General features: G+C 37.7%; 1 protein-coding gene across 9 annotated transcripts in view; it reads left to right on the top strand.

Annotated features, from left to right (window-relative positions):
- Positions 1–24,481, top strand: part of rbfox1 (RNA binding fox-1 homolog 1) — a 67,004-nt gene extending 42,523 nt beyond the window's left edge. For 2 of the 9 annotated variants that reach the window (XM_049743935.2, XM_049743932.2), the window contains 11 exons: positions 6,430–6,720; positions 9,288–9,434; positions 9,514–9,567; positions 10,104–10,196; positions 13,052–13,112; positions 13,730–13,783; positions 15,327–15,471; positions 16,500–16,539; positions 17,951–18,015; positions 20,066–20,141; positions 22,078–24,481. In XM_049743935.2, coding sequence (XP_049599892.1) covers positions 6,430–6,720; positions 9,288–9,434; positions 9,514–9,567; positions 10,104–10,196; positions 13,052–13,112; positions 13,730–13,783; positions 15,327–15,471; positions 16,500–16,539; positions 17,951–18,015; positions 20,066–20,141; positions 22,078–22,200 — 1,149 coding nt within the window. In that variant the 3' untranslated portion in view covers positions 22,201–24,481. Of the gene's footprint in view, positions 1–1,430; positions 4,824–6,429; positions 6,721–9,287; positions 9,435–9,513; positions 9,568–10,103; positions 10,197–13,051; positions 13,113–13,729; positions 13,784–15,326; positions 15,472–16,499; positions 16,540–17,950; positions 18,016–20,065; positions 20,142–21,835; positions 21,946–22,077 lie in introns of those variants that run through there. The other 7 variants (XR_007486616.2, XM_049743934.2, XR_007486617.2 and 4 more) reach the window with 7 other exon arrangements.
- The last annotated feature ends 522 nt before the right edge of the window (positions 24,482–25,003 follow it).

Here is a 25,003-nt window from a genome sequence, read left to right as displayed (position 1 = left end):
GCGTAGGGTCACGAAGGGGCTGGAGCCTATCCCAGCTGACGAAAGGTTGAAAGGCAAACGGCTCTCCGGTCCATCACGTAGACAGACAAGCATTCACACTCGCATTCATTCCGACAAGCAATTTAGAGTCTTCAATTAACCTAACATAGCTGATTTGGGAAGCTGGAACACCCAGAGGAAATCCAGAAACTCCACATTCCTTATTTATAAGTTACATTCCAAGCAATCCTCACATTTGTCATCTTTCCAACATTTCAATAAAGACAAAACAGAAATAATAGTTTTCAGTCCAAGTGGCCCATGTGCATCCAACCCTGTTGATCTAGGCTCTCTGGAGTCTTATCTTAAGCCAACAGTGTCAAACCTGGGTTTTATATTGGACAGTGATTTTAAATTGGAGCGCCAGACCAGTGCCGTTCTTAAATCCAGCATCTTCTATCTTAGGCAGCTAAAGCCCTTCCTTTCTCAACAGGGATCCCTGTCTTCGTTACATCTCGGCTAGACTACTGTAATGCACTTTATTTTCGGAGTCAGCCAGTCCTCTCTCGAGCTATTCCAAAATGCTGGAGCACATAAGCCTAATTCTGGCCTCCCTCCACTAGCTACCAATATATTGAAAAATAAAAGCTCTATATAAATAATGTACTCTAAATAATTGATCAGTTGTTTCCCTAACTTCCAGTTACTGTATCGTCATTTCTAAACCCTAACTGTAATTTTTGAGTGTCTGTGTCCTTGATTTGTTCTAAATATGTTCTGACTGCAAAGATAATACAGATAATGTATGTTCTGGTTTAATGTATTCAAATTAGAAACATGGTAATGCTGAAGGTTCTGTGTTGGAGATGATTCAGTTGTGAAAGACAGGAGAAGGATGAACTATAGGAAGGAATTATGTAAATAATGCAAATAAAATCTTGCGTCTGCATGGGTTGCCAAGTATATGGGCCCATTTTAGCACCGTGTCAGAGAAAATTGGAAGTGACAGATTCACTAAAGGATAAAGTAGCTAGAGTCAAGGCTGATATTAGCGTGCACACACACACATGTAACACGCATGGGCATGCACCCGCGTACACACAAACACGCATTAATTTACAGCATGTTGAACTCGTGTCAACGATGTAGGACTGCCGTGTCACTTTCGTTTGATCAAACGTGGCACAATTGTTTTTTACTGCAATGGTTACTGTTAGCTATTGGTTTTTTTTCTAATTAACGGTTAAAAGGAAAAGTCCACGGTATCAATAAAATGCCCCATTATTACAAACGGTGAGGAGCTGAAAATTTTAAGTAAAAAAAATTATATAAATGAGAGGTATTGAGTAAGCTTTTGTTTTTTTGGCACAAGAGTTCTCCTACTCGTATATTCTCTTTTAATATCAAAAGACAACTTTTTTTTGTTTGTTTTTTGCACCTCCGTGCTCTGTGCCTGCTACATAAAATTGTATAAATGGAATTGCTCGGTCAAGAAAATATCAATTGTCAGGGTCCTTCTCTCAGTGGCTGCAGAAGAGTCGTTTAGTATCCCTCAAGGAGAAATTCAATTTTACACTCTCTTCTTCAATTTCCATCTACACGCACATGCAATGCCAGAGGGAGGGATGTGAAAGTCAGGTATTTTAAACAAATATTTAGGGTTTGGCTCTATGCCACAGAAATTTGGGTATGTCAAGTAGCCAGTTCCAATTTCCATATTTGGGTCAGTCATTGTGTGTGCGTGCATGTGTCAGTATGTGGCTGATCGCATCAAATGTTAGAATTAATGACGTTAATTGCAGCAGCCCGAGAGTCCTTTTCACTTTTGGCCAAATGTGTCGGTCGCTACTTGCTTTCATTGATGATGGAAGGTGATAATGACATTTGCATTGGAAATGTGCCTCTTCAGAAAACAACAGCCCGGCAAGAAAATCACGAAGATCATTTGTAAAGTTGTGCTAATTTGCATCTGTGTTATTGAAAATGTTGCTGTAATTAGACTCCCAAATTGTGTCCAAATTGTGTTAATTAGTTGACGTTTAGATGATGAAATGAAAATGGAGATAGAAACAATTAAGAAAATACTGTTGCATGTTGATTCTGAGCTTACTTCACGGTGCAGATGGGCTTCTCCCATTTCAAGATGCTAATGCTCGACTAGCGTATCGCAGTGGACGTAAAAAGAAAGGAACAATTTTGGATGGTTTGCACGGTTGAAGCACAATTTCATCATATGTGATGCTACCGGGAGCTTATGGGCAAAATAGCAATTATATTTTTGTGTTTGCATCTGATAATAAACCATTAAAAATAACACAGACACACACAAAAAAATAAAAAAGCTTAAAATCATAACACCCATGCTTTTATATAAAGTATTTTTTTTTTATATTACCTGTACTTGCTTGATCATTCCTCAAATATTTGGAAAAATACAAGCAGTCACAAAATAATATTGTTTCATTTCCGAGACAACTCATTTAAAAAGAAAATTGTGTGTGTCTGTGTGGGATTTTGTCCTGATATGCATTATTTATAGCCTGCCTGTACTGGTTGGGAACCCTGCTATTTTCCGTGGGTGTTAAGCGTGCAGAGGGTACATCTCAGTTCCGTTGCATAACGTTTCCACTCCCGAGTGATTTGAGGGCTGCTGCAGCACAAAGCCAACACTGCTGGCTCGCTGCTAAAACAGAAATCCCCCTGATGTCTGACTCTGCTAATACACTGTTGCTGGAACAGGCTGTAGAGTGTTTTTGTGTGAATAACATTAATTCACCCAGATGAATAGACTGACAGACAGACATTTGTAAAAAAAAAAAAAAAAATGGTGGTAAAAAAATAGGCATCCCAGTTATCCAGTCATTATTTTCTAGGTTCATCTTACGGTCAGACTACAACCTGGCGTATTGTCCTTGTCAAACAATACGTAAAATACGAAAATAATATTTTGGGATATGTGTCCTGATTATATTACAAAAAAAATAATTACTGCTCTTTTGGATGTACTATAACCTTAAAGAGCCACAGATAAGTTTCTTCTACAAAGAGTGACATCATAAAGATCATAAATGCCCCCCAAAGCATTCTTATTTATAGTTATTATTTTTAGTTTTTTTTTATTTCCTCAAAAGTAATTTTATATATTTCATAGCCCTTCTTCAGGCCCATAAAATATAATATTAAATAATTAGGTATAATAAAAATCACATTTCTCTTTAAATTTCAGTGTCGGATGGTGGGAGGATGATAGTGGGAGTCTGCTTGACTCATTTAGAGGCTGAGTGTGTGTGCATGCTCGTGTGTGTGTGTACACGTGTTCAATCTTCATTCTTTTCTGTAGCACACCTTACCTCATCTCATCCCAAACCATCTGTCAACTACAAGACCAATATAAACATGCATCTAGCACAGACACACACACATAGGCCAGGGTTGATCCCATCCTTTCCTCAGCTGTGCATCCACTTCCTTCTCAAGCAAACTCCCTTCATCTTTGTGTGTCCGGGCCATCAGGCAGTCAGAAGGCCATGCCAGTTTAGTGAGCCATTGATCTGTGGATGATACACTGTCAGTGTGTAGATGTGCAAACCTATGCACAAGTCTCTGTATACTGGTTCTCCATTTGGGTTTTGATTTATTGCTGACCTTTTTTTTCTGGAGCATAACCATTTCCAGGCTGAGACATGCTGTATGTCTGTAGGATGAGTTACAAAATGCTAGGGGAGATAAGAAAGACAAGTGAAAAGATGAGGATTAAATCACACACTTTATCTGTCGTGGCTATCAAACTCGAGGCCCGGGGGCTAGATAGGGTTCGTCACATGATTTTCTGTGGCCCGCCCAGACAAATATTAAAAGAATAGATATATTGCTAGCAAATCTTATTACCATGAATATTTGAACCGTTTTTACTAGTCTCTGATTTCAAAACGATTCTATAATGCCTATACGTTCGTTTCCATTGATTCCCATGAGCGATATTTAAGTCACTTCATTTCCATCATTTATTTCAGTCATTATAAAAGAAAAAAACCATATGAAATGTTCTCCGATCTGGAATGAAATGGAGCAGAAAGAAGTTTTCCAAAAGTAATAGCAATCGGAATAAGATAATTACAAATTGGCAGCAATCAAATTTGCAGCTCACAAGTTTCTTTCTCCTTATGCCACTCGTTGTCTGGAGTAGTAAAGCTTTGCTAAGGTTGGTGGCGTACCAAGTCGGGGATGTCTGAAAATGACTATTTAATGGGAAAACAATCCACTGAAGAGCTTTTGGAGTTTCATCAATCACATCTGCACATCTACATCAGCTAATGGATTGCTCAGAAGGTACCAGCAGGGGGTTTTCTGCATTGACTGTTTTTCTCCATCTTCCTCCTCACTGGCATATGGCGTCTTCTAAGTCGGAGGTCTTTGCAACTTAGTGTAATATAATGGTTGGTGTAAAAAAACAAAATGACACCACCTATGCTGTGCTTATCCATTTGAAATGTTTACGGAGTTTCCCAAATGATTTACTAATGGAAAAGTAATGGGGGGGCAGCATCCAGTCCATCATGACGGTTTCCATAATACCTACTATAGGTTAGACCTTGGGCGGAAAACCTGCAAGTAGAAGTTAGAAGAAGAAAAAAAAAAGGACAGTTTTAAGGAATGCTTCTGTCATTCCCAGTAGCACCTCCTCCTGCTGCTCACTCACACACACCCACACACACACACACACACACACACTCACGTACACAAAGCTATCCATAATAGATGCTAGCTGTAGGCAAACACTGCAGGGCTGGACTTTATAGCACAGCTGGATGTGCTTGGAAGGCAGAGACGACATGGTAGAGCAGGTACCCCTGAGAATATTGTACATGTTTTTTTTCTTTCTTTGCCCCCCCCTCCTCCTCTCGCTCGCCCTCTCTCTCCTCATCTCTCTCTCTCCTTATTGTCTCGGCTACTCTTGCAGCATATTGTGCTGTGACTGCAGAAAGCATCATGCTACATGCCGCTTTTGCAGGAGTGTGTGTGTGTGTGTGTGTGTGTGTGTGTACGCGTGCGCACATGCAAGTGAGCCTCATTCTTACATTTTCATGTGTGTAGAAGCTTCGAGGAGTCAATAGGTGGTAATGAGAGGGAGTGAAAGTAGAGTGTGAAATTTAAAGTGTCATTTTGTTTCTTGAGTAGAAAGAGATGTTTGTGTCAATGCATGAAAATGAGATTGGTCGCCAGATTATTGAGAAAGTCCACAAGAACAGATTTGGGAGACTCATTTTAGATGAAGTTCTCAGGTGCATTTGACTTATGTCAGCAACTGTCAAAATTAATTGTTATTTTATTTCAATTCCAGTGCAGTGGTGGACAGTATAAAGATGAAACAACTATGAATGGACCAAAATGAGATTTTTTTTTTTTTTTTTTTTTTGTGGAAACCCAAAAAAAAATGGGGAAGCCAAAAGGCAGAAACATTTCGGAGTGGTCTCACTTCTTCCGAGCAATGCACATGCTTTCACAGCTGCCGCAGCGGCAGTTGTCAGCGGCCAGGCAGTCGTCTCGCCCTGGGCAAATAGCTGGTTGCTGCGATGGGGCTCATTTCCTCGCTGCCCACTCAGTTCAGTCAGCCATAGGTGCATGCATGGCCATCCAAAGTGCACCACGGGCGTTCTTGGCAGCGTGACACACGGCTACCCTCGCTCGCTCGGATAAGTCTAATCTTACTCCAAGCTCTCAGGCAACGCCATGGCGGCCAGAGTCCGTCGCTTTATGGCTTTGCTGGTTAGCCCGTATGCTTTAAAGGTGTTTCGCTTGGGGCGTCACATCCATGTCAAAAGTCTTTCTGTCCATTTTTGATGGTCTGATTCTCTGGGCCTTCAAAAACATTGCCTTTTCTCAAGTACATTTGCGTCTAACTCGAAATATATAAATGCAGTAACAGGATCTCCTGGGATATGATATACTCTGTAATCATAGTGGCAAAATTAACGATCCAAGCTCTTTGTGGCTCTCTCCGAGAAAGTCGTTATTCAAGTTTCCCACGGATTTTTGGGGAAATGGACAGTACAATAACAATTAAAACTTATGTAAAGCTGTGATTTCAAATGTGAGTATTGCAGACGAGTTCTCATTGGCTTGTATTCCAGTCACGCGTATGTGTGCGCTTATGTGTGCCTGTTCCTGCGCGTGTATGGATGTGTGGGTTGGTGGGTGGGTTTTGTGTGCACTACTCTGCCACGTTAAGCATATTTCAGCGCTCTAAATGTGGTTCTTATTACACAGCAGAGCATTTAGCCAAGACCTACCATCTGCATCACTCTTTCTCTCTTTTCCCTCACTCACTGTAACTGAATACAGCATGCGACAAAATTCTCATTCATAGAGTTATCTAAATTATTATATTTTATTAATTGATTGACAATCATTCATTATGTGCACAATTTACGTATTTCTTTCTCTACACAGGGTAACCAGGAGACACCAACTCCCCCAGATCCATCCATGGCCCAGACTTACCCATCAGCCCAGTTTGCCCCCCCACCCCAGAATGGCATTACCACAGAGTTCACAGCTTCACACCCTCACCCACATCCGCACTCCCATCCACATTCACACCAGCATCCAGCACCCCAAGACTACCCCGGGGTTCAGGCCTCGATCAGTGACCATCCACTCAACATGTACCAGACCACACAGAGCCACAGCGATCAGAATGGGACCAACATCGGAAGTCAGACAGTCACCGGCACAGCCACAGTAAGAAATGATGGGATGAATTTTTGGTTAAGTTTTGAATTTGCTCTTATCCACAACCTTTTATTTTTGTTTGTTTGCTGTTGGTGACCATTTGAAAACATTGGATGGAACTCTGGCCACGAGACAGTTTCATATCAATATTTATTTATTTATTTATTTATTTATTTATTTATTTATTTATTTATTCGCACATTATGAATGGCTCTTTTGAATTCACAAAAGTGAGAGAGCTTTTTTTGTTTTTTTTATTTGGCCCACAAGCTCTGTGCCCTTACGCACCACTTTTTTAACCCCTGCTGTAAAGAAAATTAATCCATTCTATTTTTTCTTCTTTTTCATAATGAAATATGCCTAATTATGATAATCTCGTCCCGACAGAGGCTTCCATGCCGTTTAAGGTTACAAAGGTTTCTTGCTTTGATCACAAATATTGTAATCTCTTGTCTCTGCATGTCACAATTTTCTTTGTTATAGAAGAAAGAAACATTTTGCATGTAAAAAAAAACCTCCTGGTCATTTTAATGCAAAATGAAAAGATGACACAATTCCAAACTGTTATATTTTAAATATTATGTGTCATAGGAGAGCGTGTATGGATTCTTTTACTGCAAACTAAAATAATTTTAATGACAATACAGACTGTAGAAAAAACACAATTGCCAGCTAAAAGAACCATCTGGAGGCCTCGTTGGTTTTCCCTTCCAGTCTGGCTGTCTGCTCTGCTCCTTCCCCCACATCAGCTCACTGCTTTTATTTTTCTTTTCCTTTCTTCAGCTCTGCAGCCACGTCTCTCTCTCTCTCACCCTCTTTCTCTGTCTGTCTATCGCTTTCTCACTTTTCCTGGGTGTAGCTTTCACTCACCGCACTTCTTCCACTGTTTCTGCCTGCAATGAGTAAGATTCCCAAAATAACATGAAGGTAGCAATAACAGCTACTTGGAGATATTAATACACAAAGTCTGTGTCTACTGTAACTGGGTCAGTTATGTATCTTCTTTTCGGATGCAAAAGACCGATGCGGTGACTAAACCAAAAACGACATAAGATGGACAAATATTTAATAAAACATTATTAAAATTGATCTACAGTAGCATGCCGTTATAATACCAGACAAGCTACACGTAAAACTGTAACTATAAGATTCCTAGTTTTTATGGATAACCATAATTTAACTTCTGGTTTATTGTAAGGAAAGTATTTTGTGTGTGAGTTCCGTAATGTATTATTGCTGTTAACATCTCTGCAGAGCTCCATCTATCCAGAAACTCATTTTAGTCCCAAGTTTCCATGTGTGGAGGAACGTCCAATTCATTCTGCTGACGGTAGCTGGAATTGTAGCAATAAGAGTTACAATATAAAGTCACAATAGCTCGATGTGGAAGCTGCTCAGGCTTTCAAATGCAGTGAAGGGATTTTTCAATCTGATAGGTTGGATACTACCTGACCTTGGTGCACCTTCGCTCCATTCCAGGTTTATAGCTACGGGAAATTAGCTCATATACAATACGTAATCTTGAGTTAAATTTCTAAACTATGTATTTGAAATATGTCACTTTAAGCTGCCTTGGCCTACGATATTTCATAAATAAGTCATGTTAAAGTATTTGTGATTTTTTTTTCAGTTTTACAGACAACACAAAAAAATTATGTGTATTGATATGATGAGGAGTTGCTTAAGGCAATAAAAATATATTTATCGGGTCAAAATAGTTTGTTTTCACAAAGAAGACAATATCCGAACTCACCGGCGACAATATTTGCTGTAGTCTCAGCTTGACTTGAGCAACATGCCATAGAACAAGCTGCCTCAAGCCTGTCCTCACTTCATATATCAGTTTGTGGTGCCAAACAGGACGAGATGCTCCGTGTGTGTTTGTTTTGCATCTTTGCAGCGAGTGTAGGCGTATGTTGCCGCCTCACACAGATGGCAGTTGTGGCTGCCTACGTTCCCGTGCACTCCTTCTCGTGTTCCCATGTATACTTAGGAATTGTGTGGAAGACTGCTGGGCCTAAAGCTGCTTGCCCCCCTCTTTTGGTTTTGTAATATACACAGGAGTAGTCGAATACTTTTAAATTTATTTTTTTCAGATGAAGTGTTCAAAAAGTAGCTCCATATGTTTGCAAGAAAAATGTTTTGTCACATGCGAGAATCTCTTCTGGTATTCATTGATCTTACCACCATTAAGCAACAGGACAAAGAACGCTGCTGTTGATGCTCGTTTAATGTGTGTGCATGGCCATCTATTATCTCAGTGCTGTCTGATCAATAACCTTAATGGATCAACACCAATATACTGTATCTGATTCTGCAGTTCTGGTAGTCAGATGTTATAAAGTAACTTTCATTATTGTTCTTCTCTTTGCTTGTCTTTCGAATGACATCCTATATTTGGGATCGGCCACCAAATTACAAAAGAAATAATACATGTATAATAATAATGAAAATAAAATAGACAATGGCGAGCATGATGAAATACATGGACACCATGGATTTTTTTTTTTTTTTTTTTTTTTGCCAACCCTAATTCCAAATGTCCTTGCAGTTTGGTAATTGATTGTGTTCTCCAGCAGACAGACGACCCAGCACAGACAGATAGTCATCCACCAACACAGACTGTACCTGAGAGCACAGACAGCAAGGCCCAACCCAAAAGACTTCATGTCTCCAACATCCCCTTCAGGTTCAGAGATCCAGACCTCAGGCAAATGTTTGGCGTGAGTACATGACAGATTTGTTTTCAGTAGACTCCTCCTACTTATTTCACAAGTGACTGTTTTCTTTTTTTAATAACAGCAATTTGGCAAAATCTTAGATGTGGAAATCATCTTCAACGAACGAGGTTCTAAGGTCTGTGATTTTTTTTTTTCTTAAGCATGCTGCCTTTTGTTATTTGAAGTTTCCACTTTTTCAATGTCAACCGCTTGAGTGCAGAAGAAAAAGATTTACTCAATGATAAACTAACAGCAATAATGAGGAACGGCATGTTTGTATTGATGAGGATATTTTTCATTCGCTATAGGATGTGCTAGGTTTTCAAAGATAATTAGATATCTCCCCCATCAATTAAATTATCAAACTAAAAAGTCATGGCAGATCAATAGGGCAACATTGAGATATTGTCCTTGGGCTAATCTTGTCTGCCATTTGTTTTGCGCAATGCCGTATGAGTTTATCACACATTTAATGATTCCATTTTATATTTGTTTTTTGTAGTTACACACAAAAAAAAACTACATCCTAAATATATCCGTATGATTATAATTATTACATCGATTGTCAGGTAAATTCTTTTTTAAGCTTTTGATGCTAAAATTAGAAAATAGCCAATGTGCAAATCCTGCTTTTGTTCTTGAGGTTGTCGCTCTTTCTTTTTTGTCATGCAGGGTTTTGGATTCGTAACATTCGAGCATAGTATGGATGCCGACAGGGCCAGGGAGAAATTACACGGCACTGTGGTGGAAGGCCGTAAAATAGAGGTACTTGTGTTCAAATCTTTCCTTCCACCTCTCTTTTCTTTGTCCTCTTTGTCCCCTATTGATGTATGTGTAAGTGTGTGTTTGCGTCAGCGTCCGACATTCGACCACAACACCCAATCTTATCTTTGTTGCATTGAAATGGCATTCAAAAGTCATCCAAGGTTTTTAGTTTTGGCTCTGCTTTTCGTTTAAAAACAAAAAACACATCTACAGTAAAGTAGCAGCTGCTTTTATTTCTTGTCTTCATGCTTAACTAATTCATTGCCAACCTTTGACGTCAGTGGCACTGAATGAGTTAATTAACTGCCTTAACATTTATGAAGTGTATTTTGAGAACATGAAGATTTTTTTGTGATTTTTTTTTTGCTGGCCCCAAGTACTGCGAAGAAAAAGAGAAAAATCAATCTTCTCTCTCGACCATATTTCCTGTTCAGGATCACATGGAAAATTGAGCTTTTCCCAGCTGACTTAGTCCACGTTTACACAAGATCGTTTTTAATGAAAATGGAAAAACACCATGTCAAAACAAGAATGAAAATGGATACTGTTCTGTTGCTCCGAAAAACACAACTGTTTTTTTTATTCATTAAAATACAACTTTATATAGGAGGACAAGCAGTTGGTATGCGCTTTTTTTTTTTTTTTTTTTTTTTTTGCTGCTGCTGTGTAAATGGGAATCTTTTGTTTTAATTCTGCAGACAGAACATTTGTAAAATGCAAATAGGTGCTTTTGGGATAGTTCAAATGCACATTTGGTTGAATGGAAAGGCCAATGAGTTGCTGGACATAGTGTTGACGTTTTTGCCGATACAGCAAATATGGAAAATAAACACAACCAACGTTATTTGTCATCAATCAAAGTAGCTGCTGAAGACCGAATAGATAGTTTGAGCTTGTATTCGTTTTTCTAAGTGGTGTCGCTATGTCATTTCTGATTCCGAACGAGTACCATGGTTGAGTCTCTCCAATGCTTCTTCTGAGTCTGTCTTCATCCTCCCAGGGAAGAAGAAGCATGTCAAGTCAAACGGGAAATGACACCTTGACTTTTTGAATTTCAACAGACGGAATGCTGCGTGAAATTATATGCAGAACAACTACACATTTTGGGATATAAGGAATCCAATTTCTACATTATTCCAATCAGAGATTGAGAGGAAATAATTATAACTACAACTGCTCGGTTTCTCCAGCTGATCTTCATCCCAGAGGCCTTAATTGTTTTTAGGTCCATCGACTGTACTTGTGATTGTAAGATTGTTGGTGAGGCACCGGGCCAATTTTACAAAAAATGATAGTTGGTATATTTTATATAATTCTTTGCTCCAGGTTGTTTCTACGCTCCATCTTTAACATCAGGCCATTGTTGTTGCCAAGTCACAGAAACAGGTCAACTTGTAAAAATATTTATTGTTGGATTGTTTTGATGTGAAATTTCTTTTTGTATCAGCTGAGATGTCACGAATATCTTGACATTGTAAAATGCGCACTATTTTCATACCGGTTTATCGTAGCCATTTTTTCATAGCAGCCAGGAAACAGACGCTTTAGTTTTTCCTACGCCGAGCCTTTCCAGCTATAAATACACTCTTAAATTATTACTACCAAACTACTCGTAGGAATTAGCACATTTTTCCAATACAACATGCACAACATCTAGCTTTTAAGAAACCACTGATGTGTTTCGATCCCGCTAACGAACGGAAACAGGAAAGGCCGGTCTGGAATATGCTTGGAAAAAAAAAAACGTAATGATTGCAACGTTTTCTTAGCCACCTGAATACGATGATGCTTATTCCTTTCTCATCCCCTCCTTCCCCCCCACCATCCCTCCAATGGTAGCTTGTTTAGGGCCCCATCCAACAAAGTTACAACAGTACACAAACAAGTGGGCGGGGCCAAAAGGTTTGGGAAATGGTAAGTGTGGGCGAGCGAGCCGTTCTGCCAGCATTTCCTCTCTCTCTCTTCCTCTCTTGAACGTTTGCAACACTAAATCTCACGTGACATTTCTTTTTGAATTGTGGTTGGGTTGATGCTGTATAATGACATTTTTTCTTAAGTGACAACGTACATGTCCATTCACTGAGTGTTCGTTCTCCTGGAATTGCGTGTACAAGCGATACTGACTGAGACATGATCCATTTGCACATCTATCGGAGATTGTTGGAAAATAATTTGTGAATTTTTTGCTTTGAGGATGATAATGCACCTGCATTTTAATTTTTCCCCTGTTAACTTTGATTTCAATTTTGGAATGAGTTGAATGGTTGGTTGATTTGATTCTAGTATGGATGTTCTTTGGGGTTTTAATTCATGCAAGTAGAAAGGCTGTTGTCCAAGTGTGAATGCTTTCATCACAGTTATGTCATTTTCCAAGATTGACTGGATGTTGCATAATGCTTCCGGCATATTTTCTTCCTTGTCGCCACATTGAATTTTCTTTTTTTTTTTTTTCTTTCTTCCCTTTTCATTTTTTTTCCTCTGCATGCATGTGTGTTTACAAAACAAAATGAGCCAAACTGCCAATATGCATCCTTGTTTTTTTTTCCCGTTACTTTTGTCTTTATATTTACTGAAATGTCACTCTAACCGGAGCGCATGTTAAAAATAATGGAAAATATGCAAATGGGAAGGAAAGGTGATTTTTTTTTTTTTTTTTGGGATGTGTTTTTTCAGTGGTTCTGGTTGCAACTGTGAAAACACACAAATGACATGAATGTTTGTCATGATGGAGTGTGCTGCTTTCATTTTTTGAAATGTTTCTCTGTTCACAACACAAGGGAGCAATGCATGAGGCAGACTTTTAAAAGCAGTTATGTGATTTTCATCTCATGAAGTTTTCTCTCTACCTACTGTAGGTCAACAATGCAACTGCCCGAGTAATGACAAATAAGAAGACTGTCAACCCATATGCAAATGGTAAGATTACCTCATGTTACTAAATTATTAAATGTGCTTCTACTGTAGGTGGGCAGTATAAAAAAAAAAAAAGCACTTTGCATATTTGAAACAGATTTTGTTTTCCATTCACACTTTCAGTCTGACAGTGGTACTTGTTCCACGCAAAAGCAAAAAAAAAAAAAATGAGCAATGTTTGTTGTGATGGATAGTTCACGCCAGGTGTTTTGAGCCATCTGTCTATCTTCATATTCCTCTGAATTATAATGATGAATGCGGACGAATCTCTTCCCACAAGCTTGAAACGAAGCAGGTGTCAATCGTTCATGTTGTTGTTACTCTGCGATCAAAATACGCCATCGCATAAAATGGTTATCGGGAAAAAAAATATGTAGAAGAATACCGTGAAAATAATAATTTTATCATTAAAAAAACATTTAATTTAACTTTTTTTTATAAAACACTTGATGGACTTGCTGCCAAGTGTTTAAGAAGCCAAGTGATGTGGAATATAAGTTAAACTGAGCTCAAAGTAATTTTTTTAAATCACCCGAAGCGAGTTGAGTCCTCATCTCGCTCCTATGAAGATTAAAAGTTGCCACTGAGCTCATTTGTATTGTCCGTCTTCTATTTGTCAGGCTGGAAGTTGAATCCAGTGGTCAGTGCTGTCTACAGCCCCGAATTCTATGCAGGTAAGGGGGCGTGTCTTTCTCCATTAGGCTCCTCCTCTTTCATTCCTACCTCCCTTCTTTTCTCCCAAATCCTCCATTTTTTTTTCCAGTATCGATTTTGTTTCTCTTCTCTTCCCTCTCATGTGAACCTTGCTCACCTCTTCCTCCTCTGCATTCCTCCTAAGCAACATGCAACCAAGCAAATTCTTTTTATAGAATGAGAACTGTGCTGATTTACGCAAATATAACAACAGACTGTCATCTCTGCTGAAGAACAAACGCACACTTTGCTACTCTCTCCACCCCACTTCTTTGTCATTCCAGAATCCTACTCCCACTCCTTCATTAATGATGGTCATTAAAGTGAAAAATAACTGGATTCCGAGATAAGAAAATAAGAATACAGATATCTGAATACTGAATACAAATGAAGGACAGGGGGGGGGGGAGAGAATCTGATTGCCTGTTATTCCCCAGGACATTAGAATAAAGTATATAAAATATATATTTTAAATCAATATTTTCAATTTCCCTGTTGGAGTCATTAGATAAATCACCGTCTGCTCTTATAATCACAAAATGGCTTTGCATCGATTCTCTTTGTCTCACATTTGAAACATCCAAAATATCAATGAGAGTTTGTCAGGATGTCCACATGGATAACTTAAGAACCTTTTATGCTTAAAATATTTCAATTCGAATGACAACTGCCAAATACTCGCATCAGTCAAATGAATTAATTTTCAAAAGAAAATTCTCTAATATTATTGCTCAAATTATATGTAAATGTATATTTCTGGATAATAAATACAATCACTTTTGATCCCTAAATTTGAGCTAACATCAAAGTCATAGTGTGTCTAACTATCATGCTTGCCACGGCATGAGGTCTTTAAATCAAGATGACAAAAGATGAATAGGTACAATTACCAGCCTTAGTCTTTTCCTTCACTCTCTTTGAGAAACTCTTGTCCTTTGGCCCAAACCTTCCATTTTTCATTAGGTCAATGAATGCTCCACTGTTTCTATTACCATTTCATTAGATCTCCCTTTTGAAGAGTTGCATAATTAGACAAGGAAATCATTTCTCCATCTTCCTTCTCTCATCTTGCCCTCAAATTACACCTGGTGTCATTTTTCCCTATTTAGATTAAAGAAAAGTTAATAACAGTAACCGTGCAGCTCTAACACGACGGACGGATCAACGACATTTCCGACATTTCCTGCATTTCACCTCCTTTAAACTAAATTATATTCATCATCTCTTATCTTATCTATCTACTCCAGTCATGTTCAGCCTGATTTATTTTATTTTTGTTACAACTTTTTTTTTATTCTTTTGTGTGCACTACATAAAATAAATACATTTATTTATTTATTTATTTATTTATTTATTTATTCATTTAAAGCAAAAAAAAAAACTAGGGTTATATAGTGTTTTAGAAAATTACCAGTCGGATTTTGCTTTAAATCACTGCGCCACATTCAGTTAGTTGATGTGAAGGTTCAAACGGTGCACTTAATTGTTAATTTTATGACATTTTTGCCTTTTTTTTTTTTCCAGTGCCAGGGTTTCCCTACCCAGCAGCCAGTGCAGCAGCAGCAGCAGCCGCAGCCTACAGAGGAACCCACCTACGAGGTCGAGGAAGGACAGTCTACAACACATTCAGAGCGGCTGCACCACCTCCTCATATTCCTGCCTATGGAGGGTGAGCATTTTTTTTTAATTTTTTTTTAATCCAGTTGTTATTTAACTCCCTTTAGCTGTTTTTTTCTTGTTTCACTCAAATGGCAAGCCCTGCAACTCAATGCTCGGAGACAGCAAAGCAATGCATGCGAGCTTTGCGTCACAGTGATAACCAAGTGGCCCACTTTCATAGCATGCTGAATTAACCAATAGGCATGCTCCAAGACTTGCTTTTTATGGAGTCATGGAAAATTACTGTCAACTTGGCCTTGGACTGTGGTGTGATTGAGTAAAATGTCAGAATGGGATGTCATCCACTATTCTTTTCTAAGCGCAGCCATTTACCCAAATGAAATAAAACATCTCCCCGGCTGGCCCCAGCAATTCTTGTGGATCCTTTGTTGCTCAAAGCTCTGGAGAGCTGTGTGTTGTGGGCAGTCAGATGCAATTTTGTACCATTCTGTTGGTGTTTTGATTTTTTTTTTTTTTCCTCTTTATACCTGCAAGCCAATGGGCATCAAGGAAGCTGGCTGGGATTCTTTTTTTAAGATGGAGGTTGAAATGAAATATTTCAAGATGATCATAATAAAGGCTCCAGCAAAGCTGAACGAATGATGATGATGTAAACGCAAAATGTATTTTCAGATAGTTTTATTAACAATTTTTTTCTTTCAATTTAAGGTTTTGCTATTTCATTAGTTTTATTTGACCATAATAACGTTGGTGGGAATCCGCTTTGCCTGTACAGAAGTAACGCTCAGTAATTATATTAAGCGTTCCAATATCCACCCCATTCTTCCAAAAAAAATTAATTTCATGCAACCCTCCCAGCTTCCTTATTCAGCCATTAAACATGGGTGGGGGTGCTTGCTGTATTTCCCCCCTTTGACTCTGGATTTATTATTTATTTTCTGTTGGATTGTGGACATGGGTCTTGGTTGGTAGCCAGCCCAGTGCCTGCATGTCAACATGCACTAATATGGATGTTTTTTGTTTTGTTTTATTTTGTTTTATTGTGTGTCTGTTTGTTTGTGTTTGCATCCTCTACAGTGTTGTTTACCAGGATGGATTTTATGGTGCAGATATTTATGTAAGTATTGTTTACTGGTATGACATTGCATGTGACAGGGATCTCTGACCTCACATGATGGTATTTGCTTTGAACAAACAAATGCCACAATTAATCATCTTTTCCTTTAATTTGAGCTTCTATTTTCTATGTACTGCAAAATGTAAACAGATTTCAATTATTTGTTTAGACATAAATTAATTTGGTAGTGCTACATTAAATTTTGTGGAGGAGAATCATTAAAAAAAATGGAATGATGCTATTTGGCTGATGATCTAGTACAGTACTTTTTCTAAAAATCACTGTGAGGTGTTCGAATCATGTGGAACCATTACTTTTGATTTCATCTTAATAATACACGTATAGTATTTCAGACAGATTTTTTAAGAGAGGAATACGGGCTGGGTAAAGAACGGTGTTGCGAGAGTGACATAACCGTAATATAACTGTTGGAGTAAGTGCTCAGGAAGCATTAAGCTAAATTTCCCATGTGAGTCTTTAAAATACAAGTATCTAAACCTCATGTGTTTTAACTCAGCCTTTCTAATTATACAAATGACTTCTTGAAACATGGCGGCTGCTTCTACTGTTTGGCTTTTACTCAAAAACAACTGTGGAAATAAAAAAATGTAAACATGGATATGCTGTAAGTTAAATAACTTATACAAGTAGCATCCTGCTCCACCTGTCAACGCATCAGTAAATTTGATGGATGACAACATTCCCACGTTAGATTAAATGCTGTGTGGTCAAACCTTGACCACACTAACTGTCACACACACGCACACACACACACGAAGCCGCCATTAGTCACTCAGCTATGAGTGACAAAACACGCTTACAATGGCTGCTCGCTTAAAGGGGGCAGACTGCTCATTCCGCCACAGTCCATCATCAGACATTCTAACTATTCTTTACTCGACTTCACATTTTATAGCCGTAATAATACATCCATCGCTGTCGTCATTGAGAATGGAGCAGAGACAGCTGGACCGATTCATAAAAAAAAAAATTATTCTTGTGCTTGCTACAACTCCTTATAAAAAAAAGATTAAATGAAATAAATAAAGTTAGTCTGGAGTCCTGCCTTAATTCTACTTACCGTATTTTCCGCACTATAAGGCGCACCTAAAAACCTCCAATTATCTCAAAAGCCGTCAGTGCGCCTTATAATCAGATGCACCTTATATATGGAGAAATATTGAGCCCCTACAGCAGGCATGTCCAAAGTCCAGCCCGCAGGCCAAATGTATATATCTTATATATGGACAAAGTTTTAAAATGGGCCATTCATTGAAGATGCGCCTTATAATCCGGTGCACCTTATAGTGCGGAAAATACGGTAATAACAAAAAGTATGCAGAAATGAGTTGTCATTTAATCAAAATAGTCTTTAATTATCTTCACAATGTCACATGACATGTGTTCCCAGGGTGGTTACGCTGCCTACAGATTTGCCCAACCTACTGCTGCCACAGCAGCTGCATACAGTGACAGGTAAGCGACCAAAGTAGGCGTGTTACGATGTCAAATGAGCTGGGAAATACAACTAGGTGATAATTGTTAACCAAGCCTTGTGCGGACAGACTGCTGTTTGCACACCTGTGGCTTAATGTTACCATCTGTACAGGGCCAAAGTAGCACCATGTGGGTCATATTAAATCCACAAGGATCACAGAGGGGACGTAACAATAGCTGCTTTTGTGAGTCCTCATCTGACTTTAGTTTATGTTGTGCACAAATGAATGCAAATGCAATGACTCATGCAGACATGCATGAATTAACACGCACACGTGCAAAACAGGACTGTTAAATAATTGTCATTGAATGCAACACACAACTTTGACAATAGCCAGAACCTGCTATCCAACAAAAAGTACATTTACAATCAATTATTACTTTTACGCTGTTTATCTTTTCACCTCGGGGTCATTTTTAAAAACTCCATTTGACATAAATTGCATTGGAATTTGTGTAGCAGTTGCGGTTTAGCAACACACTCTCCAATAACTGTCACACATCCACACTGATGATGAGTTAGGGCTCTGCACCACGAGATAAGATAGGTCAAATGCAGTACTGGGATAAGTGCGAGTGTTGGGTGGGTGCTGCTGTTGAATAGCAATGGCCAAAACTAATCGGGATTAATTTCTAATCGCTTCAACCACTGGGCTGCTATGCAAATCTGTTCAATTATGAGCACACACCCTGGCCCCTGATTGGCTCTTATCGTGGAGGATTAACACGAGGAGGATGGGCGGAGGGGAGATCTGGTCAGACAGCATGACTGGGAGTAAGCAAAAGCGGCTCTGTATTTTTGTTTAAATATAAGATACGTCAAATGGATTCGCTCAATGATTGATTACGTGGCTAACCCTTTTGGACATTTGCTTTCTTTAAATAATACAAAACAAGATCAAATAAAATAAAGGCTAACTCCTGATAGCAAAAGCAATTTCTGGTTTGTGCTTTTGTAGGGGTCTAAAATCGCCAACTTGCAATCCTGCAAGGCAAAGAGATTTGTTAGGAATGGACGGAGCAGGGTTTATCGACAAAAACAAACTAACAGACTCGGTAAACTGACATAACTTACTAACAAAACCAACAACAGGACTGAGTGACAAAGACGTGACACAAAAAGACGAAAACAAACTAACAGACTCGGTAAACTGACATAACTTACTAACAAAACCAACAACACGACTGACCGACAAAGACATGACACAAAAAAACCTGACAACACTAACAACGACCCGACCGGAGTGACACGCAGGCAGGACTTAAATACAAGACAGGTAACAAGAGGCAGGTGACTTGAGACAGGTAACAAGAGACAGGTGACTGTGATTAGTACATCTGACACAGGAAGGGAGGGGCGAGTACACAGACGGACAGAAACCATGACAACCTATATATCAAAAAAACGGGGACGAGTCGTGACAGGATTATATTGGGTTTTTTTGTGTGTCACGAGTGACCATATTGTATTTAGAGTGATTGATCGGGTTATATTAATCAATTGGAATCTATTGACAGACAACCATTGTGAATTTTTCTATTAAGCAAACCTTCATGGTTTTAGATATTTGACAAAAAATTGTTTCCCCAGAAAGTAACTGCACAATATATATATTTTTTTTTCTTTTTTTTTTTTAAATGATTCCATTTTATTGTAGTGACTTTTAATAGCATGCCATGTACTGCTCAGGATAAGTAGCTCATTAATGAGCTACTTGAAAGATTTATAAGCTAGGGTGTACCTCAAAGAGAGTTTCTCATTATTTTGTCTTACACTCAATACATTAATTAATCTAAGAACATAATGTAAGAGTGTCAAAGACTTTCAAAGTCATTGAATGAGAACATTTTAAGGAGGCATATTGTCATTTACATCTTCCCCTTTTGCTCAAAATGATGTGTTTGATTATTAATCAAGAGACTTTGATTCATTTATTTCTTCTGGGGAATTGCAATTCAAAATTTGAAGTCACTGTTGTGAAATACAATATATCAATAAAGTTGTCCATCTATATCCATTTTCTCGTAGTTATGGACGAGTATATGCTGCCGATCCCTACAACCACACACTCACTCCAGCAGCCACATACAGCGTTGGTGCCATGGTAAGGTCGCCATGCCCTAATTTGACCATTATGAATGTACAATAGTGATTTCAGCTCATCTTTTTTCTGTGCATGCCACTTGCTTTAATTGTGTTTTCATTGAAGTGAGAGGTGCATGCAGGAGTGGAGTGGGAATAATGCAGGCTAAATGGCCAATTATCACATTTTGTTTCACTGATGAGGGAAATGACAAAATCATGCTGATAATTCTCTAGGCCATTTGCGCTTTTAGACCCAATTTGTAAATTACAATGAGCTAATCATCATAATTGCGGCCATGCTTATGAGTCCGTTGTGTTCAGCAGGAGCAGGAGCAGCAAATATAGGCTTGTGGCCATGTTCCATGCACACGTGTGTTATCAGGATCTTTTTTTTTTTAATTGTTTTATAGCAAATAATGAAACTTTGCATCATTTGGAAGACTTTACTAAAAGTTCAAATTTGTTGTCTTTTGTCTTCATAACATTTCTTTATTGGTGGATAGAAAAATAATTTTTATATGACCCGAGACAAACAGAAATTTTTTTTATCCCCTTTAATAAATACTTTATTTTGGAATTTGCTTTTTTTTTTTTTACTTGGCATATCTTTGTGAGCTATTAATATTTTTAAAACTTTTAAGCATAGCACTTTCTACTATTTTGCATAGTTCTCTTCACGGGCCTGCTCTGAGCTGGCTTCCCTTGGCCAACTTCTCGGGCATTGTGCAGAGCTTTTCTGCAGCGCTGACATATCCTCACTTAAACTTAATTGAATTTGTCTGCGCTGCTAACGGCAGTCCAAATGCCACATTAATCCCGCCTGTAAAACGTGATGAATGTCCTCATGCTTTGGCAGCCCAGTCCATGTTAGTTATTATATTTCTAATTTGGTGTATACCACCTCACTCCACACTCCTTGGTAATGAAATAATTAGTCATTTTGATAATTAAATCTCCTGTGGCGCTGCAGCCACAGGGAGGATGTGAGGGAGAAAGAAGTGAGTGAGAAATGGTCAGAGGAGTATTCAAATTTGATCATTCCTCACAATTGCTCTCTCAAACCAAAGAGAAATAACAATGTCATTTAATTTATATGAATCAAAAATATTTCACTGGAATGCAAATAACTTAGTGATAAACGTGCATTCAAACTTTGGAAAGTTTATTTCGAAATACATTGCTCTTGTTTGTGCAATAGGTACGTTTGATTTTTGTTTTATGGATTCAAACACATCGCAAATATGTAAAAGCGCTTTTTCAATTCAGAAATCTTCTACCCAGGGTCCAAACAATTTTATTCCAACTGTTTTTATATTTCAAATATAATATACTAAATATAAATAGATTTATATTTAATATATTATATATATTAATATATTATAATAAATATATAAAATATAATAAATATATAAAATATAATAAAGAAACAAGAATTGTTTCGTTATATTTCCATTATTTCATTCCACCCTCCCCTTTTTTTGCTTATTAAATGATTTTTCTTTTGACATTTATAACACACCAAATGTGGTATTTTACTTGGGATACATCTCAACCTTCTCAATAACCTTTTACCGGGCATAATCCAGCATAATCCATCTTCAATCGATGCTCCCAGTCAGAATTCACATTTTCTGTCAAATGACCCTTTTTTTTTTTTTTTAATCCATCCTTCCAATTTGTAACGGTTATATTGACTGGATTTCTTTCACATAGCTGTTGGCATGTCCCCCTGGCATGAAGTGTCTCGCTGTGCTTGCTGCATGACGATTGCTGCGCTCATGGGTCTTTTCATCCCCCCATGGGTTTGCGCTGAAAAAAAAACGGTAATGTTGCAAGTGTTGTTCTAGTTGCTACTGGACTGCATGTTTTTTTTTTTTGGACTTGCTTGTTCTTACAATGGTTTTTTACAATGTCTTGTTTTTATATGTGTGGATGCTTGTGAACATGTTTTTCAGAATGCATTCACCCCTCTGACAGATGCCAAAACACGAAGCCATGTTGACGACGTAGGGCTTGTGCTGTCCTCCCTCCAGGCTAGTATATACCGGGGAGGCTACAGCCGCTTTGCTCCCTATTAGCAAGACTTCCCAACTGAAACTTCCAACTGGATAGGAAGAAAGTGTGTGTGCGTGTGCGTATGCATGTGTGTGTGAATTAAGGAGTGTGAATATTAAGAGAGACATTGCTGAGGCCTGGGTATTGCAATACATGCAACTTAAGCATCATTTCAGCATCTCCTAAGAGAGAGAAAAATATATGACTAAAATGACAGCTGATATTTTTCATCTTATACCTCAAGATATTTTGTGCTGTGTATTTTGATATTGTGGGGTTTTCATTTGGAAAGATTTAAACATAGTTTTCAGCTGTAGAAATTGTGTCCATGGTACTAATAGAGTCATTGTTAAGAGTTAAAGATTAGGACACGGATGAAATATTTATCTGATATATTGTATATAACAGCTATTATGATTTTTTTTTCCACACTTGCCAATGAAAAGCATGAGTCGCACAATTTTATGATTTTATTCCTGGAAAATGACAGAAAAAGTACAATTTGGAGATTCAAGTTGTTCATGCTTTTCAAACTTTTTGTCTGTTTAAAGGGACTATGCTTGTCAACAGCTTTTTTTTCTTCTTCTTTCTGCATCCTTTTGCACTTATTTTCACTGATGCATTTTTTACGCAGTTTGGAATCATGTCTAGTTTATAAATTGAGTTTTTGTGAACATTGGCGGGTCGGATAGGGTCATTAAAAGCTGCATCGAGAAGCAACGGCTTGCTAATTATTTGAACTCCATCATCTGAAGATCATGACTTTCTTATCTCATTTTTTTTTTGAGGAAAAACTATTTTCCACTGACCTCAACTTTACATTTCACTGTGCAGTTTTATTATGGTCATTGTAGTAAATGTCTTGTTGTTTGTATTATTTATTTGATTCTCTTAAATTATTTGAATAATTTGTAAATTGTTTTGCAGTGACTTAGTCATGATCCAAAATTTGGATTGGAATGTGAATGTTAAGTTAGAAGCAATGCCAGCAAGATTCAGATGTGAGCCAGAAGGTTTTCAGATTGTAGCTTTACTGACTAATGTGGTTTCATCTGCCACGGCCTCCAAAGTACATATTTGTTCATTCAATGATTATTCTGGAAGCTAAAAAAAAAGGTAAGATGATTAAATTGGATGTGACTGAGAGGTAAAGTCAGAATACTCCTGATAAATTTCGACATAATCATAAATTGAGCAATTTGCTCCTTTTTTGTCTTGAGTAGCGATGGTTATTAGAATGTAGATTTATTTTTATTTTTTTTAATAGGAACTTCCTATTGATTGGTATTTCTGATCATTTTTTATATCGCTGGAGAAAATTCAAGTATATATATTGCAGTGTATTTTATCTTTTTTAAGTGTTCATTTGGTTTAGCTTTTTTTTTTCCCAGTACATAAAAAAAATGAGGGATAAGAAGTTATAATCAAACAATGTATGATATTTGAACTGTGCAGTAAAGATATTATCTTATATGAAATACATCATGGTATAATGTTTTAGATTTAGCCAATTAGATCGGTTGTTAGGGCAAGCTAGCTCCTTTTCTATCAAGTCACGTTCCGATTTCTAGCAAGTCTTTACAAATAATGACATTGTAGTTCTACAATATATACGCTCATTTGTTTACGTTGTCAAATGTACCATTTTGCACATGTAAGGTGTAATTTCCACATAAATCTGAGACATATCAGTGCTGTAGGTGTAAATTTTCCTCCTTTTTTATTCCCTTGATTTTGCTCTTTATGTTATTCTTAATGTGACATAGCTTACTTTTATAGACTATCAATCTCTTTGGAAACATAACTGTTTGAATATTATATACAATTATATACATATTTAAAAAAAAAAAGGAAATCATTTGTGAACAAGCTAATTAATGATGTACATAGAAGTTGATGGAATCAATCGGTAGTGCTTCTGAAGGACACTATTTGGGGAAAAGAGACTTTGGATGGTGCAAGCCAATCCTTGCACCGCATTCTGTTTACAAATGTTCCCAATTAGTGGTGGTGTTACACACATATCTTCCCTTTTGTATCTATCACAAATTAGAATCCTCAGATGCACCGAATTAAAAAAGCGTCAGGGCACTTTGGCTCGAAATGTTGCGAATGACGATGAGACGGGATGACTTGAAGGTCTTCACTATGCTGAATGTCTGATTCTGTAACTACTTTATCTAAAGTGCTGCTTCCAGTAGGTGTTGTGGTTCAAAACGAGGCTTCCTGCACTGTCATTGTATGTGCATGTACTATGGTTCTTCCACTTGTCAATAACCATCAATAAAGTTTTTTTTTCTCAAATTTGTTTGAGTTGCACGTATGAAGCAGTATTTTAGTTAACTCATTTAGCTCAAAGAGAAAATATATAGTTGAAAAACTATGTTAGGCTTCCCTGGGATGTATTTTATTTCTCAAGAGGGGTAAAATAATGTCCTCATTTAATGAGTCTGGAAGGATTTTAATCATTTTTAGTTAGATAAAATAACGCACAGAATTATTTATGTCTTTTTATCATTTAGATTATATATGATTCAACTATCTTAAATGCACCAAGGTGAAAGCACACTGAGCAGTATGTCTGTCCTTGCTTTCAATTTAATTAAATACATGAATTACACTCAATCTGAATGGTGAAATTAGAAAAAAAAATTACCTCGTAATTAGACTGAAAGATAAGCAATATAAATATTTAAATTTGATGAAGGGTTCACATTAGACAAGTTAATTATGTCTGACTAGCTAAGAAACAGGTCATCAATAATGCATGGCATGTCACAGAATCGGAGTGGAAATGGAGCAGGACCAAGTGCAGCTTGGACCTGG

This window comes from Syngnathus scovelli, chromosome 16, assembly GCF_024217435.2.
Source record: "Syngnathus scovelli strain Florida chromosome 16, RoL_Ssco_1.2, whole genome shotgun sequence".
Lineage (NCBI taxonomy): Eukaryota > Metazoa > Chordata > Actinopteri > Syngnathiformes > Syngnathidae > Syngnathus > Syngnathus scovelli.
This window is presented reverse-complemented; position numbering and strand designations above follow the sequence as displayed.